General features: G+C 38.8%; 1 protein-coding gene across 3 annotated transcripts in view; it reads right to left on the bottom strand.

Annotated features, from left to right (window-relative positions):
• si:dkey-237h12.3 (teneurin-3) overlaps nucleotides 1-24879 on the bottom strand; it is a 306416-nt gene that overhangs the window by 91689 nt on the left and 189848 nt on the right. For all 3 annotated transcript variants that reach the window (XM_017693371.2, XM_017693372.2, XM_017693373.2), the window contains exons 7-10: nucleotides 22736-22941; nucleotides 20248-20455; nucleotides 10060-10161; nucleotides 6506-6700 (exon numbers count right to left, since the gene is read on the bottom strand). In XM_017693371.2, coding sequence (XP_017548860.1) covers nucleotides 6506-6700; nucleotides 10060-10161; nucleotides 20248-20455; nucleotides 22736-22941 — 711 coding nt within the window. The remainder of the gene's footprint in view (nucleotides 1-6505; nucleotides 6701-10059; nucleotides 10162-20247; nucleotides 20456-22735; nucleotides 22942-24879) is intronic.

Below are 24879 nucleotides of genomic sequence, written 5' to 3'. Positions count from 1 at the left end.
TTTGAGATGGCCTGCAGGTTCTTCAGCCTCGGTCTGCGTAATCTGTTCATCCATACAGATGTTAATTAAGGAATGTTCAGTTCATTGGCCATTGCCAACAAATCCAATTCTCGGAATTTCCATTCCAGATCTATGAATACATCAGAGCAGCAAGGGCTTTCAAAGTAAAAATGTCATCGAAGGACATGCATACAAATTCACTCTTACATATGAATGAGGCCCGTTGGCACCTGTCCCGTAGCTATTTTTCGATTAGATCAATCAGTAAAAATACACTTATTTATCTTTTTACAAGATATATTTACAGAGGCATATTTTCACCTGCATAGCATTCCTTCTATAATAAAGATTATTAATAATGAGTTTGTCCTCCTTTGTTGCAGTACCAGCCTCAACTCTTCTGGTAAGACTTTACAAGATGTTGGAGCATTGCTATGAGGATGTGATTGAGCATTAGTTAGGTCAGTTAGTTAGGTTAGTTAGGGTCTGGATCACTCCAACTCATCCCAAAGGTACTGGATGGAGCTCTATCACTCCAGTGGACACAGCTCCACCCCTTTAGTCCACGCTTGATATTGGGCATGGTGACCTTAGCGGTGTTTAGATGATGGCTTCTCAAACATCAAGTGAAAGAGCACCATATGTCATTCACAACGGACCAATCAGGATTCATATTCACTGAACAAACAAATCTTTATTTTTGTTATAGTGCTCATTTCATTATGTACAATTATGAGATGATATCAGTTATATATTAGTTATAGTAATATATACACACACTATATTGCCTAAAGTATTTGCTCATCTGCCTTCACAGGCATATGAAAATGAGTGAGATCCCATGATTAATCTACAGGGTTTAATATGATGTCGGCCCACCCTTTGCAGCTGTAACTGCAGCTTCAATTCTTCTGGGAAGGCTTTCCACAAGGTTTAGGAGTGTCTTTATGGGAATTTTTGGCCATTCATCCAGAAGTGCATTTGTGAGGTCAGACACTGATGTTGGACGAGAAGGCCTGGCTCTCAGTCTCCACTCCAGTTCATCCCACAGGTGTTCTATTGAGTTGAGGTCAGGACTTCTTCAGAAGTTCTTCCACACCAAACTCACTCATCCATGTCTTCATGGACCTTGCTTTGTGCACTGGTGTGCAGTCATGTTGGAACAGGAAGGAGCTGTCCCCAAACTTTCCCACATACTTGAGAGCATGAAATTGTCCAAAATCTTTTGCTGAAACATTAAGAGTTCCTTTCACTGGAACTAAGGGGCTGAGCCCAACTGCTGAAAAACAACCCCATACCATAATCCCCCTCCACCAACCTTACACTTGGCACAGTGCAGTCAGACAAGTACCGTTCTCCCGGCAACCGCCAAACCCAGACTCGTCCATCGGATTGCCAGATGAAGAAGTGTGATTCATCACTCCAGTCCAGTGGTGGCGCTTTACACCACTGCAATTGAGACTTTGCATTGCACTTGGTGATGTAAGGCTAGGATGCAGTTGCTCGGCCATGGAAACCCCGCTCTGTCATTTTATGTGGCCTACCACTTTGTGGCTCAGTTGCTGTAGTTCCCAATCACTTCCACTTTGTTATAACACCACTGACTCTGGAATATTTAGTAGCGAGGAAATTTCACAACTGGACTTGCACAGGTGGCTTCCTATCACGGTGCTATTCTGGAATTCACTGAGCTCCTGAGGGCGACCCATTCTTTCAAAAATGTTTGTAGAAGCAGTCTGCAGGCCTAGGTGCTTGGTTTTATACATTTGCAGCCATGGAAGTGATTGGAACTCCTTAATTCAGTAATTTGCATGGCTTTTTTGTAATGTGTGTATATATATATATATATATATATATATATATATATATATATATACACACACACACACACACACACACACACACACACACACACACACAGACACACATTTTTTGCATATACCTCCTCAAATACCTGCATATACCTCTGCATAATTTATCAAACCATCTAATGTGCAAGTACTATGAACAGCTCAATGAGCACAACAGTTCTTTCTACATCTGAGAAGAAAGCTGGAGCTGATTGATACTCATTTACATTACAAAAATACATATTTAAAACTCTCCTACTGCTTTTTCTTACAGTAGGAATGTGATTGACAAATAGTTTTTAAAAGGTTTGTTGTTCAACTTTTGTGATTGTAGTATTTTTAAACCATTGAAAGGTTCTAAGTGATATCACTCAGTTCAGTCCAATTTTCTTATTCCTTATTTCCCTTATTTTAAAGAACCAGTTATCATACAAGATCACATTTTCCTTACTTATATTAAATAAAAAACTTTCTTGTGGTAAACATTGGTGTAAACACAGTAATTGTAAAGTTTACAAAACATACCAATAATGTCATTTGTTCAATTTATGGAAATTAAGCACCAAATACACACACACACACACACACACACACACATTTTCTAAGCCACTTATCCTTCAGGGTCGCGGGGAGAGATGGAGCCTATCCCAGCAGTCACTGGGTGGAAGGCAGGATATATCGAGGATGGGTCACCAGTCCATCACAGGGCAGACAGACAGACAGACACATACATTCACACACACCCTCACACCCAGGGACAATCTAGTGTCCAATTGGACTGCATGTCTTTGGTCTGTGCACCTGGAGGAAATCCACACAGACATGGGGAGAACATGCAAACTCCACACAGAAAGGACTCTGGTCATCTGGCTGGGAATCAAACCCAGGCCCTTCTTGCTGTGAGGCAACAGCGCTACACTCTGATACAAATACAAATACAGCCTGTTAAAAAACTAACTGTCCTTTGCAGTGTCACAAAGACCAGCCCAACAGAGCTCATTTACACATGTCGGTCTTAAAGGTACAGTAGCAAAGACAGCTTGCTTAATTCTAAGGGTTGCAATCATGTTTTAAACTGTTTTTTGGTGCACAGAAATAAAATCGGGCTCTTTAAAAGACACGAATTGTCCACATGATCGACAGATTACTAAACTACTAGTACAGTCAATAGAGGCCGTGGTAAAGGAAGAATAAATAAAATTAATGTAAAATTCCTCTTAAGCCACTCATAAACCTTTAAAACCACTACTTTGTCCAATCTAATCTTCATCAAAATAAGCTTCAAGATGTTTACATTTCCAATCAAAAGATGTGATGCAGAAAAGGAAAGTGCAACATCTGTATCTCTTTAGGACTCATGATTTGTTCGGTCATATATGGTTTCATCTTTGTTCTTTGCATCTCAAAATGAATGCAGATACAACATTGCGAAATCACAATATTAAACACTACGGTGTTCACCATCTCACCCTCTCGTTAAATTCAATGTTTCTTTATTTGTTTCTCTCTTTGTGATGATACAGCACAGAAATACAGTTCAAACATTTCCTAAATCTGTAGAATCTGTTCCATTCAATCTTATTACAAGATCATATGTGACTCACATCCAGAGTTATGAGGCAATGAAGACGGGTTGAGATACAGTGGGGAAAAAAGTATTTAGTCAGTCACCAATTGTGCAAGTTCTCCCACTTAAAAAGATGAGAGAGGCCTGTAATTGACATCATAGGTACACTTCAACTATGAGAGACAAAATGAGGAAAAAAAAATTAGAAAATCACATTGTCTGATTTTTAAAGAATTTATTTGTAAATAATGGTGGAAAATAAGTATTTGGTCAATAACAAAAGTTCATCTCAATACTTTGTTATATATTCTTTGTTGGCAATGACAGAGGTCAAACGTTTTCTGTAAGTCTTTACAAGGTTGGCACACCGCTGCTGGTATGGTGGCCATTCCTCCATGCAGAGCAGTGATGTTTTGGGGCTGTCAGTGGGCAACACGGACTTTCAACTCCCTCCAAAGGTTTTCTATGGGATTGAGATCTGGAGACTGGCTAGGCCACTCCAGGACCTTGAAATGCTTCTTACGAAGCCACTCCTTTGTTCCCCTGGCAGTGTGCATGGTATCATTGTCATGCTGAAGACCCAGCCACGTTTCATCTTCAATGCCCTTGCCGATGGAAGGAGGTTTGCACCCTAAATCTCACAATTCATGGCCCCATTCATTTTTTCATGTACACAGACCAGTCGTTCCTGGTCCCTTTGCAGAGAAACAGCCCCAAAGCATAATGTTGCCACCCCCATGCTTCACAGTTGGTATGGTGTTCTTTGGATGCAACCCAGCATTCACTCTCCTCCAAACACGACGAGTTGTGTTTGTACCAAACACTTCTACTTTGGTTTCATCTGACCATATGACATTCTCCCAATACTCTTCCGGAACATCCAAATGCTCTCTTGCAAACTTCAGATGCACTCGTCTGAAGTTTGAAGTGGCCGTCTGGCACTGCAAGATCTGAGTCCCTGGCGGCGTAGTGTGTTACTGACAGTAGCCTTTGTAACGTTGGTCCTAGCTTTCTGCAGGTCATTCCGCCGTGTGGTTCTGGGATTTCTGCTCACCGTTCTTGTGATCATTTTGACCCCACAGGCTGAGATCTTGCGTGGAGCCCCTGATCAAGGGAGATTAGCAGTGGTCTTGTAGGTCTTCCGTTTTCTGATTATTGCTCCCACAGTAGATTTCTTCACACCAACCTGCTTGCCTATTGCACATTCAGTCTTCCCAGCCTGGTGCAGGTCTACAATCTTGTTTCTGGTGTCCTTCGACAGCTCTTTGGTCTTCACCATAGTGGAGTTTGGAGTGTGACTGTTTGAGGTTGTGGACAGGTGACTTTTATACAGATAACGAGGTCAAACAGGTGCCATTAATACGGGTAACGAGTGGAGGACAAAGAAGCCTCTTAAAGAAGAAGTTACAGGTCTGTGACAGCCAGAAATGCTTGCTTGTCTGTAGGTGACCAAATACTTATTTTCCACCATTATTTGCAAATAAATTCTTCAAAAATCAGACAATGTGATTTTCTGAATTTGTTTTCCTCATTTTGTCTCTCATAGTTGAGGTCTACCTATGATCTCAATTACAGGCCTCTCTCCTCTTTTTAAGTGGGAGAACTTGCACAATTGGTGACTGACTAAATCCTTTTTTTCCCCACTGTACATGTCATCTGCCTCTCACTGTGTGGAACTGGTGGATTTGTGTGTCCGTCCACATTTTGTGCAAAACTGACCAATGGACACTCAGCTAATCACTAAGGACTGACCCATCATGCTGGAAACCCTTCATTCTTTGTTCAGTCCACATCGGAGACACGTGAGAAATGGTGTGCAGAGAGTTTCCAGCTACTGAATTTTGTAAAGTAGTGATGAAGATAACAGAACAATTTGATATGAAACATGTAAGTACCATGTTATATGAAGAGGCTTTGAGGGAGAATAGAAGATATGCGCAAATCAGGAAAATGTCCTCACACCCCAGAGGGTTAAAAGGGGAAGGGTGAATTAAAAAGTACTGCTTTTCTAGGCAGGCGTTAAAAGGTTAAAGAGGACAAAGCCAAAGTCTGTGAATGGCCAACGATGCTGTAGGTAAGACAAGACTGAATGTCCTATATTCAGCACGGAGAGGAAAATAAGTGATGAAAGAACACAAGCGTCTTGTTGAATCCTTTTCTAGCTGAGCTTTCCTCTAAATGAGGGCAGCCCCAACCTACCTGCGCTCGAGCCTGAAGGTGAATTACTCACTCAACTCAATAACATCTAACAGCGTGCTCAAGTGACCTGAAAATATACATCTAAAGAGTTCATCCCCATGCCGACTGAACAGCGATCAATACCCTCGATTGGATTGACCGGAGGAGAGAATGGGGCAGGCTGATCGAAAGGCCGAAAATAGGTGCTGTTAGAAGGTGGGAGTTTTCGACAGATGCTTGATGTCAACACAACTGTGCACAGAAATGCATTCAAGTCAATGGACGCAGCTAAATGAAGGTAATTTATCAAAACAAATATTTGCCACCTAAGTCAATAACACTTATCGGAGTAATGACCTGCTTGGCGATGTTGTAAAAGATGAGCCTTTTCTCTTTGATGTCCCTTAATTGGTTAAGATTGTGAAGAAAGTCAGAACTATTTGCAGTAGTGGTGACAGAAACCAGACATCCACCTCTAAAAGCTCCCTCACAGAAAATGATTACATGAAATGGTAATGAATACACTGCCTGATGTCTGAGACAGTATTATGTTAGTTTTGAGAAGATTTTGGCCTTCAAATCCATTCATGGTGGAGGGATACATGCAGGGTGCTGTGAAGCAACATAATCTGCAAAGAAAATGTATTATTTCAGATTTTCCACTATTTTACCATTAACATTCCATATAAAACTCAGAAGACACAAGTAAGGTCTCTAGTGGTTTTGGATAGTAAATAAAATATCTATATTTATGTTGTAGTCACGGTGACCCCTGGTTCCTATCACGACCACTGTAAAGAAATCTATATCTTTACAATAGACCATTTCACACCAAACCACTCTGGAAAAAATTCAGCAGAATGTGAGTGTGAATCAACATTAGCACAGCATCAATATATCATCCACTTACCCACATCACAACTTTCACCCTTGTAGCCGGGGTTACACACACATAGACCAGACACACACAGGCCGTGACCCGCACACTGGGCATCTATACACTGACCGGCGGGGACATCACACTCAGTGCCTTTCCAGCCGCTGTAGCACTGACAGCGACCCCTGCTGTACTCGCCATTACCACTGCACAAAACCGGACAGGCCGCTAGGAGACAGAGAGAAACTGAGGTTAGAGAGATACTTTAGCAAAAAAATCTGTATACATTCTGACTGACCACTTCATTAAAACCACCTTCTTGTATCTACACTCACTGTCCATTTTATCAGCTCCACTGACCATATACAGTGCCCTCCATAATTATTGGCACCCCTGGTTAAGATGTGTCAAAAGCCTTAAAATAAATTCAGTTTTTATTGTGGAAACATACTGTCACACTGAAAATTGTAGAAAAATGTAACCTTTAACTCAAGTAGAGTTTTAGGGGGAAAATGACTAAGAAATAATTTTTCTTCATAAAATCACCTGTTCCACAATTATTGGCACCCCTAACAATTCTTAGGAAATAAATGTAATTAAAGAATTTCTGTCACTTCTACAGTAGTTTACGAAGTTAATCAAAGTATGTAGGAACATTTAATTAGCAATTCACAACTTCCTGTTTCCCTGGGGTATAATTATGACGTGACACAGAGGCCATTTCTCTTCAACATGGGAAAGACAAAGGAACATAGCATTCAAGTAAGGCAGATGTGTGTTGACCTTCACAGGTCAGGCAATGGCTACAAGAAAATAGCCACTCACCTACACCTGTCCGTATCTACTGTCAGAGGAATTATTAAGAAGTTTAAAACAACTGGAACAGTGGTAAACAAGTCTGGACGAGGACGCAAGTTTATTTTGCCACCACGCACAGTGAGGAGGATGATAAGAGAAATAAAAAGTTCTCCAAAGCTCACTGTTACGGAACTGCAACAAATGGTAGCATCTTGGGGTCACGAAGTCTCCAAAACAACCATCAGACGCTATCTACACGCCAACAAGCTGTTTGGGAGGCATGCACGGAAAAAACCATTTCTCACTCACAATCATAAACGTAAACGTTTGGAGTTTGCTAAGCAGTACTGGGACTTCAACTGGGACCGTGTGCTTTGGTCAGATGAAACAAAGATAGAGCTTTTTGGCAACAAATGCTGTAAGTGGGTCTGGCGTAACACAAGAGCTGAGTATGCAGAAAAGCACCTCATGCCCACTGTGAAATACGGGGGAGGATCAGTGATGCTGTGGGCCTGCTTTTCTTCCAAAGGCCCAGGGAACCTTGTTAGGGTGCATGGCATCATGAATGCTTTGAAATACCAGGACATTTTAAAACAAAATCTGGTGGCTTCTGCCCGAAAGCTGAAGATGGGTCGTCACTGGGTCTTTCAGCAAGATAATGACCCTAAACATATGGCAAGATCTACACAGAAATGGTTGACCACACACAGAATCAAGCTCCTCCCATGGCCATCTCAGTCCCCAGACCTTAACCCCATTGAAAACCTGTGGGGTGAGCTGAAGAGGAGAGTGCAGAGGAGAGGACCCAGGTCGCTGGATGATTTAGAGAGATTGTGCAAAGAGGAATGGTCGAAGATACCTCTTTCTGTGTTCTCCCATCTTGTGAAACATTATAGGAGAAGATTAGGTGCTGTTTTGTTGGCAAAGGGGGGTTGTACAAAGTATTAACATCAGGGGTGCTAATAATTGTGGCACACATTATTTGATGTTAAACAATTATTTCTTAATGTGGGATTTTTTTCCTACTGAATAAATGCACTTGAGATAAAGGTTGGATTTTGCTCTTTTTTCCATCGTGGTCGTATATATTTTTTAAAAAAACCCTCAATTTATTAGAAGCTAAAGAACACATCTTAACCAGGGGTACCAATAATTATGGAGGGCACTGTAGGAGCACTTTGTAGATCTACAGTTACAGACTGTAGTCCATCTGTTTTTCATTGGTCAAGAACCCCACAGAACCACCACAGAGCAGGTATTATTTGGGTGGCGGGTCATTCTAAGCACTGCAGTCACACTGACGTGGTGGTTGTGTGTTAATGTGTGTTGCTCTGGTGTGAGTGGCTCAGACACAGCAGTGCTGCTGGAGTTTTGAACACATCGGTTGCTACTGGACTGAGAACTAAAAAAACCCTGCATCCTGCGGGCACTGGTGACCACTGATGAAGGACTACAGGATGACCAACACAAACTGTGCAGCAACAGATGAGCTATCGTCTTTGACGTTACATCTACACAGGTAGGAGTGGACAGTGAGTGGACACGGTGTTTAACTCCGCACAGTTTAGACGAGAGTGTGATTACTTAGGCATGCAGTTAGCATCATGGTATATGCCAAATTAAAGCTTCTATTACTTGTTAGCTACATTAGTCTCAAAGCCATAGACAACAAACATGTATTCACTGATCGTCAACATTTAATGGGGAAATTGTTTAAATGTGGTTGTTCTCTGAATTATTGCTGTAAAAAAACTACTGAGACTACTACTCTAGACAATTTGTTCTTTAAGGGTTCTTTAGTATGGAAAATGAAACTATACAGAACCATGAACACTCAAAGAACCTTTTGTATGATTTAAGGTTCTTTACATTGTGACAGTATGTTCTTTAGATTGTTCTTTATAGAACCTTTTTAAAAATGCATGTATATAGCACCAAAATCGGTTCTGCTTTTGTTACAAGCTAACTATAGCAGAACGCTATTTGTTGCTGTATGGAACGATTTTCAAAACAGGTTCTATATAGTACCATTTATAGAACATTGTCCATCAATCTAAAGAACATTTTAATGATATAAAGAATCTTCCAATCATGCAAAGGGTTCTTAGAATGTTCATGGTTCTAGAAGACCGATTTTCTTCACTAAAGAACCCTTGAAGCACCATATTTTTAAGTGTGTCTCTATATGAGCTGTAGTTCTACACTATTTATCCTCAGTTATCACTGTAAAATCCAAAGAAAATAGGAAAACACCATTAAACTCAAGCATAGACACGTATCTTTTCTGTGTAATTCTTGAATGTTCTCCCCTTTTCACACTGATTCATTTGGCTTGTCACTATTTTTCCTAAACATTATAAAGCCAACTGCCAAGTTTGAAACGTTTGTGTTTGTTGGTGTTTGCTTGATTGATATGAAAGTCTGACATTTTGAGGTAACGCTCAAAGGCAGTGAAAGAGATTAAAGCTGGAAATATTCAGATTCTGTGGTGCATGTGGTAGCTAAAGGACACGTACGACATTGTGGATAATTATGCCATGTTTCAGCTGTCTAACACGATGTAAATACACAAAGACAGTCTGGGGAGATGTTGTGTTTTGGCCGTTGCAGGCGGTTCCACTGGTCAGCTTTATACTGCAAATTCGCTGTTGAGAAAGATAATCCGCTTTGGCAAATGATTCTAAGTGTTTGCACTCCAAACTCCATTTACTGCTAAACAATAAGCCAAGCAATGCTGCAAATGTCGCCATTGCCCTTTAGCAAAACAATTACATCATAAATTATCCTACCTCGAGAGCAGTACGGCCCGAGGAATCCTGGGAAACATCGGCATGAGCCAGACACACACTCGCCATTTCCATTACAGCTGTGAGGGCATTCCATCACCGATTCTGGAAAAAAGAAAAATCCTTTTAGAGTCAAATAAACAACCTTTATCCGCTGTGATGTTTTTGTGAAAGGGCACCTTTAGAAGGTACGGATTGGGGTGCTCCATGAAGTGGAAAATGGCTGTAGTGCCTGAATATGGGTACAGTGTAACCATGGAAGTCTCTGTAATGTAACTATGGAATTGGATTTAATATGACTAAGGAAAACAAACTATAATCATTCTATAACCACTGAAATGAGCACAATGTAACCATGAAAATCATTGTAACGTAACTACGGAAATGGATTTAGTAAGACGAAGGAAACAGACGCACTATAACTATGAAAACGGGTGTAGTGTGGCCAAGGAAAGTGGGTGTTCTGTAACTGTGGAAAACGGTGTAGCGGAACCATGGAAATGGATCAAGCACAACCAAGGAAAACAGGTCTTCTGTAGCCATGGAAAACGCTGTAGCAGAACCATGGAAATGGGTGTAGCTTGACCAAGAAACACGGGTATTCTGTAACCACGGAGAATAATGTACCGGGTGTTCTGTAACCATAGAAATGGGCCTAGAACAACCACGGAGATTACTGTAATGTAACTAATGGGAATGGAATACAGCATGACTAAGTAAATGGATGTTCTGTAACCATTGGAATGGGTGAGCATAGAAAGGGTGTGGTGTAACCATGGAAACAGGTGTAGCATAACCATGGATGTAACACAGGCATGAGCAGGCTAAGGAAACTTTACATAGGCTAACTGCTTGTAACTAAATAGAAACAATTGTCATTGAGTGTCTGAGTGTCTTGTTGGTTTTGTTAGTCAATGCAGCCACACCATAAAAAATCATGGATTTTAACTTTTAAAAGTTAATGTCTTATTAACTGATCTTCCAATATTAAATAAACAAAACAAGAATCTTTTTATATACAGTCAAGTTAAAACCCTAAATATTTTTTTCAGTCCAAGATTTGACTGTAAATGACTGACAACCAAACCAACCAATCACAGACTGTGTGTAATGTGTAGGGGTGGACAACGTTCAAACACCCCAATGTTAACAACAGAAACCGACCTGCAAGAAACAGGTAGACTGGCTAGCGGTGTTTGTCTGTGTGCAAGGCTGTGACAATGCACAGTGAAAAACAGAACTCTATCTCTAAATGACAAATCAATTTCAATGTAAAGCCACCATATTGTCCAGATGCTTTAAGGCTGATCCAACAGAAGTGATGCTCAGAGAGGGCCCTGAACTGCACCTAGGGCTCTGTTGGTGAAAATGGCCTTGTCTATGAAGCATTTGCTCTCTCTGCACACTGAAGCTCTCAGCATGGACACACAACTGAATCAGCACATAAGCACATAAATTATTAAGTCTATAATCGAGTGAATGGGGGCTGATGGAGTTGATATCTATATAGAGCACTCAAAAAAGTATTGCACCATAGTGTGCTGTAAACACAAACGGCCGTTCATAACCCATTATGTCGATAAGTTCATATCTGAAGAAGCAGACCACCAGCAGAATCGCCAGAGGCACGTTAGCATGAGTGGACCTGCAGTGTTGTTTGCTGTGTGTGTGGTGGGCTGGTCAGAGCTATTGATCCGCTGCAACTGGGAGTGTGTTCCTCTGCTCATTATTACTGCTGTTACACACATCTCAGCTCAGTCGAGAGGGAATAGGACACACATTCACAGCAGTACCAGTGTGACTGTGTCCTAGTAAAGCCCTTATTCACGCCTAATCTGTGTTAGACGACTGTCATGGAGGAAAAAGTGAAGAAATATTAAAAATAAAAAATCTGACTACATGAGGCTACATGTAACATACCAAAGCTTTTAATGGCAAACTTTATAATGCTTTATAAGGGCTTATTCTAACAAGCCTCAGTTGTCATGACACTTACTGAGGCAGGGAGCTGGGAAGTGGGGGTGCTGAGGGAGCTGAACAAAATCATCTAGCGTAATAATAATGTTACATCAACTATTACATCTCCCACTCAGCGTGCATTCCAACGTTATTTTCACCAAGTCATTGTGGACACGACACAATCGGTAACCGTGTCACATGTCATTAATCTGATTGGATGTCACTCAGTTCACTTACATAAAGTTCATCCAGAATGAGAGAGCAGAGAGAGGATGTGAGTCAGATGTCTGATGTGTCAGTTATGTGTATATATTGTTGTCGCCTCATTATAGTGCAACATGACACATTGTTTGCTGTAACATATCATAAAATTCAAACAGACAGAAAGTAAATAATTCAGCATAATGTCATTGTTCATGTCACATATATATGCTGCTTAAAATATCAGCACCCCCACCTTAGAACACCTTCCCGCATCCCTACATTGAGTTGAATTGAGCTAAAATTTGAGTAGCTGTTAGCACAACTGGTAAAATGTATTTGAAGGCTACCTACAAAATGCCTTCAAAATGCATTCATAAGCACTGAATAACGTGTTTATGAAACACTACTTGACCGTTTATTGAGAGCTTACTCCAGTACTCGCAACATGACGTAAGATGTTTTATGAAATAAATGACATTGTACTGACATAATATGAAAAATGTTGATTATATTTAAAGAACTAAACAAATTCAAAACACTATACATAACTAATTATGTCCGCACTCTCAAGATGACATTGTAGTGATATCATGTGAAATATGCCTGGAAACCACCCCCTCTTCCCTCCATGGTATAGATAATAGATATGGTATATGGTATAGATTTTATATCATATCAGAAGGTAGATTATGACAGAGAACAAAAGGGATAAATACATAGAGGCTGTTTTTGCAGTTTATGTATGAAGTATTGCTTTTGCTTCATGTCATTCTTTTTCTCTCTTAAACCACATATATGAAGTCTCAGTCTTGCAGTAGTGTCACCAGGACCGTGTTTACCTGTTAGGAAGTATGCTTGTCAGCTTCGTGAAAGAATTTGATACCCTTAAACTTAAGTGATGGATATTTGCTTCATTTATAACACTGTTATGAAATATGATTCCCACAAATGTAGTGTTTATAAGACAGATGGCTATTTATGAACAATACATATCAGTTCTATGACGTATGAAATCTCAAGGCCCTCAAACTAAAGTGGTAACACATCTTCCATTCATAACACCTTCATTAAGAAGAATTCCCTAGACATGGTGAGTGGGAAAATGAAGATAATGTTAAAATGTAAAAAAAGACCTCACATGGACTTTATTCAACTTTATTCACAGCAAACACGCAAATATATACACACTAATATAAACACACTAATATAGCTCCAAGTCACATCCTTATCCATATAACTGACTGCAAAGGGCATCTAAAAACAAACACAACGTGCCTTTAAAAACACAAATATATGTGCCTTATGCATAATATGCCTGTATATTTCTTCCCCTTGCAATAAAAAAGCAGTATAAAGCACACAACTGGTACTTTTTACTGGTTATAATAACTGATTCATTTGTTGGATATCATGAAAGAGCCTTTCTAATAGATAATGACAATGACTTTTGACTAGCTTTTGGTTAACTAATCTAACAACGTAACAGCAGTACAGGAGCAGTATAAATGTCTATTTAATATTCTTTTGAATTAATCAAATACATTTTAAGTAGGTGTCTACACATTTAAAGACACTTTAGAAAAAGTTTTAATACTGTGCAATGCACATGCACTTTTAGCAATGTCACCCAACCATGCAGGCTTTACCAGCCTCCAGCAACAAGCACGAATCATCCTGAAAATGCCCAAAAAAGGCACCGAAGATAAATGTAAGCACTCTGTGCACTGCATTTTTAAAGCTCTTTTACACTTACATTTGTCATGTGATTAATTTGATAGCTACATATACCATTACGCAGAAGTAAAGAAACGTCATTATGCTTAAACAGGTATTCAGATCATTTAGCCCCATTAGCTAACCTAGCTCACGTTAGCTGCCTCTGCGAAATGCACTGACTCATATGATGCACTGACTAACGGGATGGTCAGACGTCTAGCGATTAGAGATTATGATGCATGCCAGTATAAAAATGCTGAGCAGTTAATGAAAAGGGCCACTGAGCAAATAATCTAGCTGCAGAAACAGAGATGTTAGCAAGCTATCGACCTTGCTAATGTATATGTTTATCACCAGCTTGACTTTTAACTAATCAGCCAGATGATTGGCTAATTTTTGTTTGAAAGTAAGTAATGTTACTTTGCTACGGTCAAGTACGGGTCATTTTAACAGTGTTTGGATTTGTGTATCACAGTTAACATCATATTATTGCATAGCTGAACTTTTTAGTGAGTCCCTTTTACATTGAAAGAAGGTATTTATTTCAAAGAGCAAACGAAGTTGGATACCTGAAAGCATCGCTGCGTAAATTCTGCCACAGCACCGGCTGACACCAAGGCTGAACTGAGAGCTGCAGTGGGAGTAAGTTCCACCGAGTCAGAGCAGTCATTTGCTGGGACAAAAGGTTTGTGTGCTGGAAATATCAAAATTACTTAGCTCTCTCTCTCTCTCTCTCTCTCTCTCTCTCTCTCTCTCTCATTTATTAGTCTTTGTAATAAATATAAATGGGGAAGTTGAATTTATTGACCCTGAAGTCCAGAAAACAGCTTTTTAACTTTGCCATTCATGCTATGGGCATTTCACTGAGCATGGCACCATGTTTTTTCATGGTTCATGTTTTGTCGGATTCTCCTTCTGCCGTTCTGGAGCTGCAAAAAGTGAAGGCCCAGCTTCAGATTGAAAAGACAAAGTGTTCTTTTCTGAAGACAAGGTTAAAGAGCTTCAAGCTGATAAAGCCTTCCTCCAGAGCCAGCTGACATCACAAGGGAAAGGCCAGTCCTCAAGTTCAGGTATCTGTTTGTTTATTTTAAATTTCCAGTACTGCAGTGATTCCATTTCAGAGACCTGTTGTGTAGATTTTATTTAAACAGTTAATTTATATTTTGTTTAAAGCACCAAATCCATTTTATTATGTTTTTTATGCTAAATATTGACACTAAAGATGAGTTACACTGGGCATGTCCCAATAAAAGATTATTCAATGTACAAAACATTATTACCCTGAGCACTTCAAAGTACCAATAATATTTAAATCTATTTTAATTTATCTCCCACTAAACAGATCACATTTATGATGCGGAATTATGATAGTGTTGTAACAACATCAACTTGGATATAAAATGGGTCACCAATCTCAGCAATGGAAAGTTATCATTACGTGCACTTCATTGTCATAAGGTCAAGTAAACTTATTCAATATACTTCTATCCAAAAAGCTTTTCCACCTTCTCCTTGGGAGTCTATGGATAAAAGAGAGGAAATCATCCGTTTAAATAAGTGTCCAGATATGGGAGAACAGTCAAATAGTTGAAACAGATATGCATATGTTGCACAGTATAGTTTTCTGTATAATTTTGAAAATTTGCTTAGCTGTGTATATTATGCATGTATGTTATCCTACTTTGTCCATGACACAAGTTTTAAAGTTTTAAAGTCAGACTTCTTTTTTGTTGCCATTTGCACAGACACATTTCTGATCTGCTGCTTTCAACAGATCAGTGTAGTGTCAAACAGAGATATAGGTCACGCACACATTTATATGAAATCTGCTATTTATAGGAAATCTGCTAGACCTACTACACTAGCTAGCTAGCTGTTGTTAACAGCTACAGCATTATTTTTGCCCAGGCAGGACTAAAGCTTGCGTTACATTGAAAAAATTGAAAGTAGTTGCACACAAATAAAATATCTTACACCAACACAATTTGTCTATTTCAATTTGCTTAAAGTGGTGCAGAAGTACTTGAAATAAAACAAAGTTTTTGCCTTCTTCTGTAAAGTTACTGTTTTGGAAATACATGTTTTTCTTTTTTTAATCACATAATAATAATAATAATAATAATAATAATAATAATAATAATGAACTATCACATAATGATTATTGATTCTGTATTTTGGTCATAGGACATAGTTAGTCATGTTATAGTCATGACATAGTCATGTTATGGACATAGTTCTGACTGGAGAGTCTGCTGGGTCCTTCAACGTTTTGCTGTCATCTGATGAAGAGGCTAAACCACAAGTCAAAAAGAGAAGTCATCCCACTACGACAACCGTGAGCTTCATAGTTTGTCCATTATGCATATGGTGACATGCTTTAGATTTTGCATACAACATTCTGTTTCATCGTCTAAGTCACATGTCAAGGTGATCTTGGTAAGAAGCATTTTATAGAATTCTGTTTGACAAATAAAGCAAATGTTAGTAATATTCACAAAACATAACAGATTCACAAGTCAATTAATTATCCATATTAATTACCTATTTACCTAATTTTGTTATAAGTGTTGCCATTTCACAAGGCAGCTTCTCTGAGTTTGCAGTTAAAGTCAGAAATCACATGACCAACAGCAGTCTAAATAGTTTGGATCATGACTTTAAAATAAATACTTTAAAAGGCATTGTTTTTATTTAAAGATTATTTATTTAATACATTTATTCTTGGTCTTGGGTTTCACAAGGCCTGGATGATATCTAAAAATAATTAGTAGGATATTTTCTAGTTAAAAATCCGAGGTTATTGATAATATCTCCTGCTGCTGCTTTGACCTACTTCTTACAGAAGGTGTCAAATTAAGTCTTACTTATTCATTTTTTAAAAATTGGTAATAATTAAGCTTTTTCCTTTACATATTAACACTTTATTTTTACTTGCAGTGAAGACCATGACTGGTGTGATAAAGGACATTTTTATTAGGTGTTTTGTGTGCTTGATGTTGCTGTTTTTTTTTTTTTGGCAAGAAAAAGGCAAGAAACATTCTGGCATAAAGTGTATAAAGTGCATATATTTGTGTTTTCCAAGGCACGTTGTGTTTGTTTTTAGATGCCCTTTGCAGTCAGTTATATGGATAAGGATGTGACTTGGAGCTGTATTTGTGACATTTGTGTGTTTGCTGTGAATAAAGTTGAATAAAGTCCATTTGAGGTCTTTTTTTTTTACATTTTAACATTATCTTCATTTTCCCACTCACCATGTCTAGGGAATTCTTCTTAATGAAGGTGTTATGAATGGAAAATGTGTTACCACTTTAGTTTGAGGGCCTTGAGATTTCATACTTCTAAAGAACTGATATGTATTGTTCATAAATAGCCATCTGTCTTATAAAATCTACATCTTGTGGGAATCATACTTCATAGCAGTGTTATAAATGAAGCAAATATCCATCACTTTAGTTTAAGGGTATCAAATTCTTTCATGAAGCCGACAAACATACTTCATATACGTGGTTTAAGATAGAAAAAGAATGACATGAAGCAAAAGCAATACTTCATACATAAACTGCAAAAACAGTCTTTATGTATTTATCCCTTTTGTTCTCTGTCATAATCTACCTTCTGATATGATATAAAATTACATCAATCATATTATCCATACCATGGAGGGAAGAGGGGGTGGTTTCCAGGCATATTTCACATGATATCAATACAATTTCATCTTGAGATTGCGGACATAATTAGTTATGTATAGTGTTTTAAATTTGTTTAGTTCTGTAACTAAACTGTTTTATTTCATAAAACATCTTACGTCATGTTGCGAGTACTGGCTCTCAATAAGCTTTCAATAAATGTTCAAGTAGTGTTTCATAAACACGTTATTTAGTGCTTATGAATGTGATATGAAGCCCTTTGGGGGCAGTCGTGGGCTGGAGGTTAGGGAACTGGCCCTGTGACTGAGGTGTCCTTGAGCAAGACACCTAACCCCCAATTGCTCACCGGGCACCGTGGATAGGGCTGCCCACCGCTCTGGGCAAGTGTGCTCACTGCCCCCTAGTGTGCGTGTCTATTCACTAGTGTGTACGTGGTGTTTCACTTCACAGAAGGGTTAAATGCAGAGGTGGGATTAATCCCTGTTTGTGGTATCACTTAACTCATGTAGGTAGCCTTCATATAAAGTGTTACCAGAAAACTGACAATGGCTAAAAAAAGCCTTTGAGAATATTAATGTAGGTTAATGTCAGTCATAAAACACGTTTTACTGTGTCACTAGCCTTAAAAATGCATCAAACACTTTACTATGCTGGGATTTATTCATATCATTGTAACAACAAATAGAGCTTCCTTTTCCTTTTCCCAGGAGGGCTTCCTTTTCATTATTAAATGACTAATGATGTAATAACTTAAAAGGGAAAAAAACTCCTTTTTAGGGCCAGAATTTGGCATCAATTTTAAACTAAAAGCTATTACTCATAATATCAGCTGATACATACATCTTAGATTTTAATTTTATTCTCCATCAGTTATAATTAAACAGTGTTTTACTGATGGATATGATGGTCAGGTCTCAATCGCCATACTCCTTAAAAACAAATACATGGCAGAAACATAAAACTATAGAAATACTGTAGAACTTGGGGGTGGAGACTCAGAATTCTTTGTGGTTTTGGCTTTTGTTAATAACTTCTTATTTTTCATCAGTTCTTTTCACAGAAAAACAAGTTCAGGATGTGTTATTCTCATGCTATTGATGAAATTTACACAATACATGTGTTTTTTACTTACATCTTACATAAATGTTTTGTGTTCAGATTGTCCAGTTCAGTCTGTATTACTGCTACACCATATTTACATATAGCAAGCAAGCAAAAATTATTTATATAGCGCTTTTTACAACAGGTGTTGTCACAAAGCAGCTTTACAGAACAATCATTATTACAGAGAGAAGAGAAAAGAAAAGAAAATCCGGGTCCAAGCCCCCATGAGCAAGCCAGCGGCGACGGTGGCAAGGAAAAACTCCCTAAAACAGGAAGAAACCTTGAGAGGAACCAAGATTCAGAAGGGGAACCCATCCTCCTATGGTCGACACCGGATAGCAAACATTATTAGTATGAAGTATTATAGTAAAGTGGGAAAAGAAAAGATCTGAGGGTGAGGACTGCACAGCATTGTAAAGCAAGAAGCTCAGTGGTGGTCAAAATATAAAATATAAATATAAGTATTCGCTTGTCTGCCTTCACAAGCATATGAACTTGAGTGACATCCCATTCTTAATCTGTTTTTGAGCATTCTTCCAGAAGTGCATTTGAGAGGTCAGACACCGATGTTGGCCGAGAAGGCCTGGCTCACAGTCTCCACTCTAATTCATTCCAAAGGTGTTCTGTCAGGTTGAGGTCAGGACTCTGCAGGCCAGTCAAGTTCTTTCACACCAAACTCGCTCATCCATGTCTTTATGGACCTTGTTTTGTGCATTATTAACAAAAATAATTAAACACAAACTGAGGCAAAATTTGGTACATTTTGCGATTTGAGAAAACGTAGCACTACATTGCTTACGCTCACATTACCAGGTTGAAATTGGACAAATCGTTTTTTTTGCCCTAATTTGACTCAAATGTGGCTTTGAAAAGGTCAGATTTGCGTGTCCACACAGTACTGAAAACATCAGATCTGAGTCACATTAGGGCAAAACACTGGATTTGCACCACTTCAACCTGGTGAATGTAGCGTTTCATATGTGGTCCTAGATAGGCTGCATATCTGATTTGTGGCCATGTGGCATTAATGTGGACACTCTGATTGGAATTCATGTGCTTTTTTTTCCCACTATACTTGCACCATCATTCAGCCTTACCTTGGCAACACATCTCAGCCTTTTCACCTTCGTCCCACCCTATTAATGAACAACTAAGAGCTGTTCTGAGTTAATTATCTTTGCAGCAAAGTCATTTCGCTTGTTACGTGATTCATTCATGTGGCGTTACTGATTGTGATGTGCACATGTGGGTCATTTCAGGACAGCAGTTCATTCAAATGAATGACAGATTTTACCCAAATGAGTGTGAACCGTCATGTTAGAGAGATTAGATCTGAGCAAAAAATTGGATTTGAACAATGAGGCTTAGAACGTGAATTCTCCATCTCAAAAGTGTGAAATAATAAATATAAAATTACAACATGTCTTTTCCATAAACATCAAACTGCAACTCCTAAGACGTAAAGGACAGGATTTGTGTCAATCTAACAGGAAATGTGCACACAAAATGCTTTTTTCATTCACTACACCCATAAAATCCTCAGGCACAGCAACACACTCACCCAGCACCATGGTGTTGTATGAAACAGGCTCTACACTCCGGCCATCGTTATAGAAGGCCAGATGCCAAACTCCGGCCTGCAGGAACTGAATGAATCCTGCATGCTGCACGCTAACTGGTCTCTCCATGCTGTCCCTGAGGTCGGGGTCCAGCTGAACACGCTCCCGAGAGATCAGACGACTGCCATCCAGCAGCTCCACAAAATCATACTGAAACACACACAGAGGTTCTGTTAGCTGTGTATACAATGAAACTGAAACATCTGGATAACATTTATGACAATTAAAAGCTTGTAATTCTTCTTTTTGCTCATTTTAACAGTTGGACATAGATTTATATTCTTCATAGATATAGCCCCAATTCCAAAAAAGTTGGGACGCTGTGTAAAATGTAAATAAATGTAAATAAAAAAGAATGCAATGTTTAGCAAATCTCATAAATCCATATTGTATTCACCATTGAACATAGAACATGTTTCAGATGTTGAACGCGAGCACCTCTATTTTTCACAGATTGAAAAAGGTTTTTATGCTGGACTGCAGTGTTTTCCTTTCTCCAAACATAACACTTTTCATTGCAACCAAAAGATCTATTTTGGTCTCATGCGTCCACAAAAAACTTTTGCTCCATTACACGCCTTGCTCTTGGTGCGATCTTTGGTGATCGACCACTCCTGGGGAGCGTAACAATGCGTCTTGAATCTTTAGAAATCTTCTTTGTTCATGCCATGATGCACTTCCACATGTTGTGTGTGGTGTGATTGAGCGTATCCGTCCAGCAGTCATTGGGTGGAAGGCAGGATACACCCTGGACGGGTCACCAGTCCACCGCAGGGCTGATTAAGAACCACTGACACTAATTGAACCTTAAAATTATCTGCTAATCCTAAATGTTCACATACCTTTGTCACTCACAGATCTTGTAATACAGAATGATTTTACTCAATAAGCAAATGACCAAGTCTAATATTTTGTCTCATTTGTTTAATTTAGTTCTCTTTATCTATATCATTAATACTTTTTATGTAAGTAAAATAAAATAAGTTTTAGTTCATATTTATGAAGAAATGGATAAAATTCTATAGGGTTCACAAAATTTCAAGCACCACTGTAACTACCCCACAGCCCAGCACAGAATAGCACAAATAACACATGTGCACATCAAGCTAACAACAACTTATTTGCAATAGATGTCTTCCCAAAAACCTCCTTGCAAAGTATGTGCATAATAATAATAATAATAATAATAATAATAATAATAATAATAGTGCACAAAGCATATTTGTACTGAATGAGCAACAAAACTGTGTTAAAATCTTTATACCACATCGTAGTTGGGGTAATCATGCTGTTAGATGTATGAAAGCTTCCCAAAACAAGAGCAACTTTCCTGGCTGGGGTTTCAAAACAAGGTTTTGAATTAAAGTTTTAGCCATTGATTCCTGACTCATCAGGTACAAAAGAGCAATAGAGAGACAAATAACAAATTGAAGCTAGCACTCAATGCACTTGCCCAAGTCTATTGTGATGGCTTTAAGAACACATTGATTGAACATCTACAATGGTGCAGGCACTTTTTTCAGTCTAGCTACAATAGACCTTTGTTTTATTGACAGCTGTGGGTGTTAGAGACCATCAGTAAAGACAGAAAGGGGATGTCTCTATTAAAACACTGTTTGTTTTCTTTGACTTAAGGAGGATTTGCTCCTTCCACCTTCGAGCTTTAGGGCTTCCATCTCCTGCTCATATTAAATAGCTTCAGTCAATATTTGCCAGACAACAGCTTTGTTTGTTTTTTTCTTGCTAATACAAATTGCATTTTTAAAAAGCCACACGCTTTAAAAGCAGCTTTCAAGGGCCAATTTATTAATCCGTATTCATGCTATCCTCATTGTTCTTTGTCTGCGCTGACTGATCACTGTATTGTTATCATATTAACGGTTTATGTGACTCACCTGCTAATAAATAAACGTCTCTGCACACCAACACAGACAGTGAAAACTGACTGTAGTTTAAAAATGCAGTTTTACAGTCATGCATGCTTTCTTAAAGGGAAACGTCAGCATTTTTCAACCTAATCTTTGTCTGCTGCATGTGTTCTGTTTGGAAATTTACCATATGCAATAACTATGACATATGTTCCTGTATTTAGGAACAAACAAAAAACGTTTTCATGACAATCCGCTTCTGGAGGTTGGATAAAACTTTATAATAACAGTTTCTATATGCACAAAGTTCATATGTGGGTTTTATGGTCACATATTTAAACGTTTATTCACAGAATTCAGCAAGTGTCCATTGACTTCTACACTCTACTTAAAAATGATGGTCCTCCAAGGGAACCATAAATACTCAAAGAACACTTTGCATCATTAAAGTGTTCATTGCATCATTAAAGGGTTCTCTAGATTATGGAGAATGTGCTGTAGATGGGTCCAAATAGAACCTTCTTAGCACAAAAATGGTCCTGTTGTTATGCCAAGCCTGTACCTGTGTGTGTGAAGGCGGGAGGCCCTTCCTGCCATAAACTCCAATCAGGGCATTTTTCTGGATGGAGATGTTGAACTTGAGGAAGCGTGGTCTCTCCATCATCATGTTGGACCTCCAGAAGACCGCTGGAGGAACAGCCTGAGCGACCTGCTGGCCAATGTCCACCTGTCCCGAGTCCAGCACAGGGTCACCCATGCTCACCCTGCCTGTAAACAAACAGTATTATTAACATACACAAACACATATATGTTAATACAGTCTAAGGATATAATTGTATAGAAAATCAACTGAAACATATAGATCAATCGACCAAGTATTGGGACACACCTCCTATGTTGAATCACTCACTAAAATTTTCAAAATTGCTTCTGGAAGCAACATCAGCAAAAGAACTGAGCATTAGGAACTTCACAAAATAATTTCTATGGCTGAGCAGCTACACCCATACCTAAGATCAAATGCACAATGCCAAGTGGGATCTGGGGGTGTTGGTGTAAGCGTGACTAATCACGCTTCTCTATCGGGCAGTCTGATGGACGAGTCTGGGTTTGGCGAATGCCAGGGGAACATTACCTACCTGACTGCATTGTGCCCACTGTAAAGTTTGGAAGAGGAGGACCATCAAACACCTTTGGCATGAGAATGGATAAGAACAAAGCACAGAACCATATTGATGTGGCCTTCTATGGGCCTGGGGGCCATATTACAGAAACTTTTTAAGTCTAAAATCTTATCTGCTTTGTCATAAAAACAACTTTAGTTAGGACTGAATTTAGGACAGAAACTATTACAGAACAACAGTTCTTAATTAATAATCGCATCCATTAACTCCAGATAAGAAAACAGTATTACATCCTAACTAGACTAAATCACCTAAATACTGTCCTACCTTTAAGATAAACTCCAGAGGAGTCTTAACTTTTGTTTACCCATCTGTTTCTATTGATTTGTGCAGTGTCAGGCAGCATATTTGACTATAACTACTATAATGGCATTGCATTTATTTATACTGTAAAGCGTTGCTTTCAGTGTGAGATGTTTTCTGTGTTTAAAAAATCTCAGACAATGCAGACATGCAATCTCCACCGTCCCCTCTTATTACCTTCGTGTATTAATGTTGATGATAAAATATTACAGTGATGGTGGTGAATAATGAGGAGACAGAGCTGAACGTATATCTTTTTATTCGGAGGAATAACGTTAACGAGCTCGGCTAAAGTGTTTGGGAAACTGACACTGGAAAGCATCTGATAAACACCAGGAAATGGTAAAACAATATTCTTAACTTTTCTATTTATCGTGATTTAGTTTGTTTGACCTTTTTTGCCCATCATTAATAGTAGCTAATGTTAGCTGTCTGGCTAACTAGCTAAGTTCTTTGATTATGTGTTTATGCTTCAGCTGTGTGCATATGGTTGGTTGCTAGGTAACAGGCATGACAGCTGATTGTCAACTTCGATCGAGTAAGTTAAGATTTCATAACTTGCGATAAGATGCTGTAATATAAGATTCCTAAACTAAGATCAGATTTGCTTCTGTAATACAAATTTGTGAAAAATCTTATCTTGACATTTCAGATCTTAAGTCAAGACAAAAAGATTCTGTTCTAGAAGTTTCTGTAATATGGGATCTGATCTCAATCCTACTGGACATCTAAGGCCTGAAAAAAGGCCTGAAACATGGAGTCTGGAGAACGCAACCTTCAAGCCTGAGACAGCTGGAGCATAAGAGTGGACCAAACTACTTGTTAAACGGTGCAGCAGTACCTGTTAACAGTACTGCTGCATTTAGCTATGCTAATGTACTTTACTCCATGTTTATGTTCATTGGTTCATTTACCAATGATGTCACACAGAGTCAGAAACGACATAATCAAGATACTAAACATCTCCACATGGCTTGTGATGATTCAGGCAAGCGGTTTGCACCACGTTAATCAGTATAAGCTTCCATTACTTGTTAGCTAACTACAGCATTATCTGAAGACAAGAGCTTGAAAAAAGGCCTCAACGGGTTTTAATGCACTTATAACCCATATCTGCACTTATGAAAGCACCTTTCTGAGTGCTTTCATGCTTGAATAGATATGAAAGGCAATCAAGACACTTTTCCAGGTGCCAGACACTCACCCCCTCAAAAATGAT

Source organism: Pygocentrus nattereri, chromosome 8, assembly GCF_015220715.1.
Source record: "Pygocentrus nattereri isolate fPygNat1 chromosome 8, fPygNat1.pri, whole genome shotgun sequence".
Lineage (NCBI taxonomy): Eukaryota > Metazoa > Chordata > Actinopteri > Characiformes > Serrasalmidae > Pygocentrus > Pygocentrus nattereri.
Note: the sequence above shows the minus strand (reverse complement) of the source record. Positions and strands in the feature narration are given on the sequence as shown.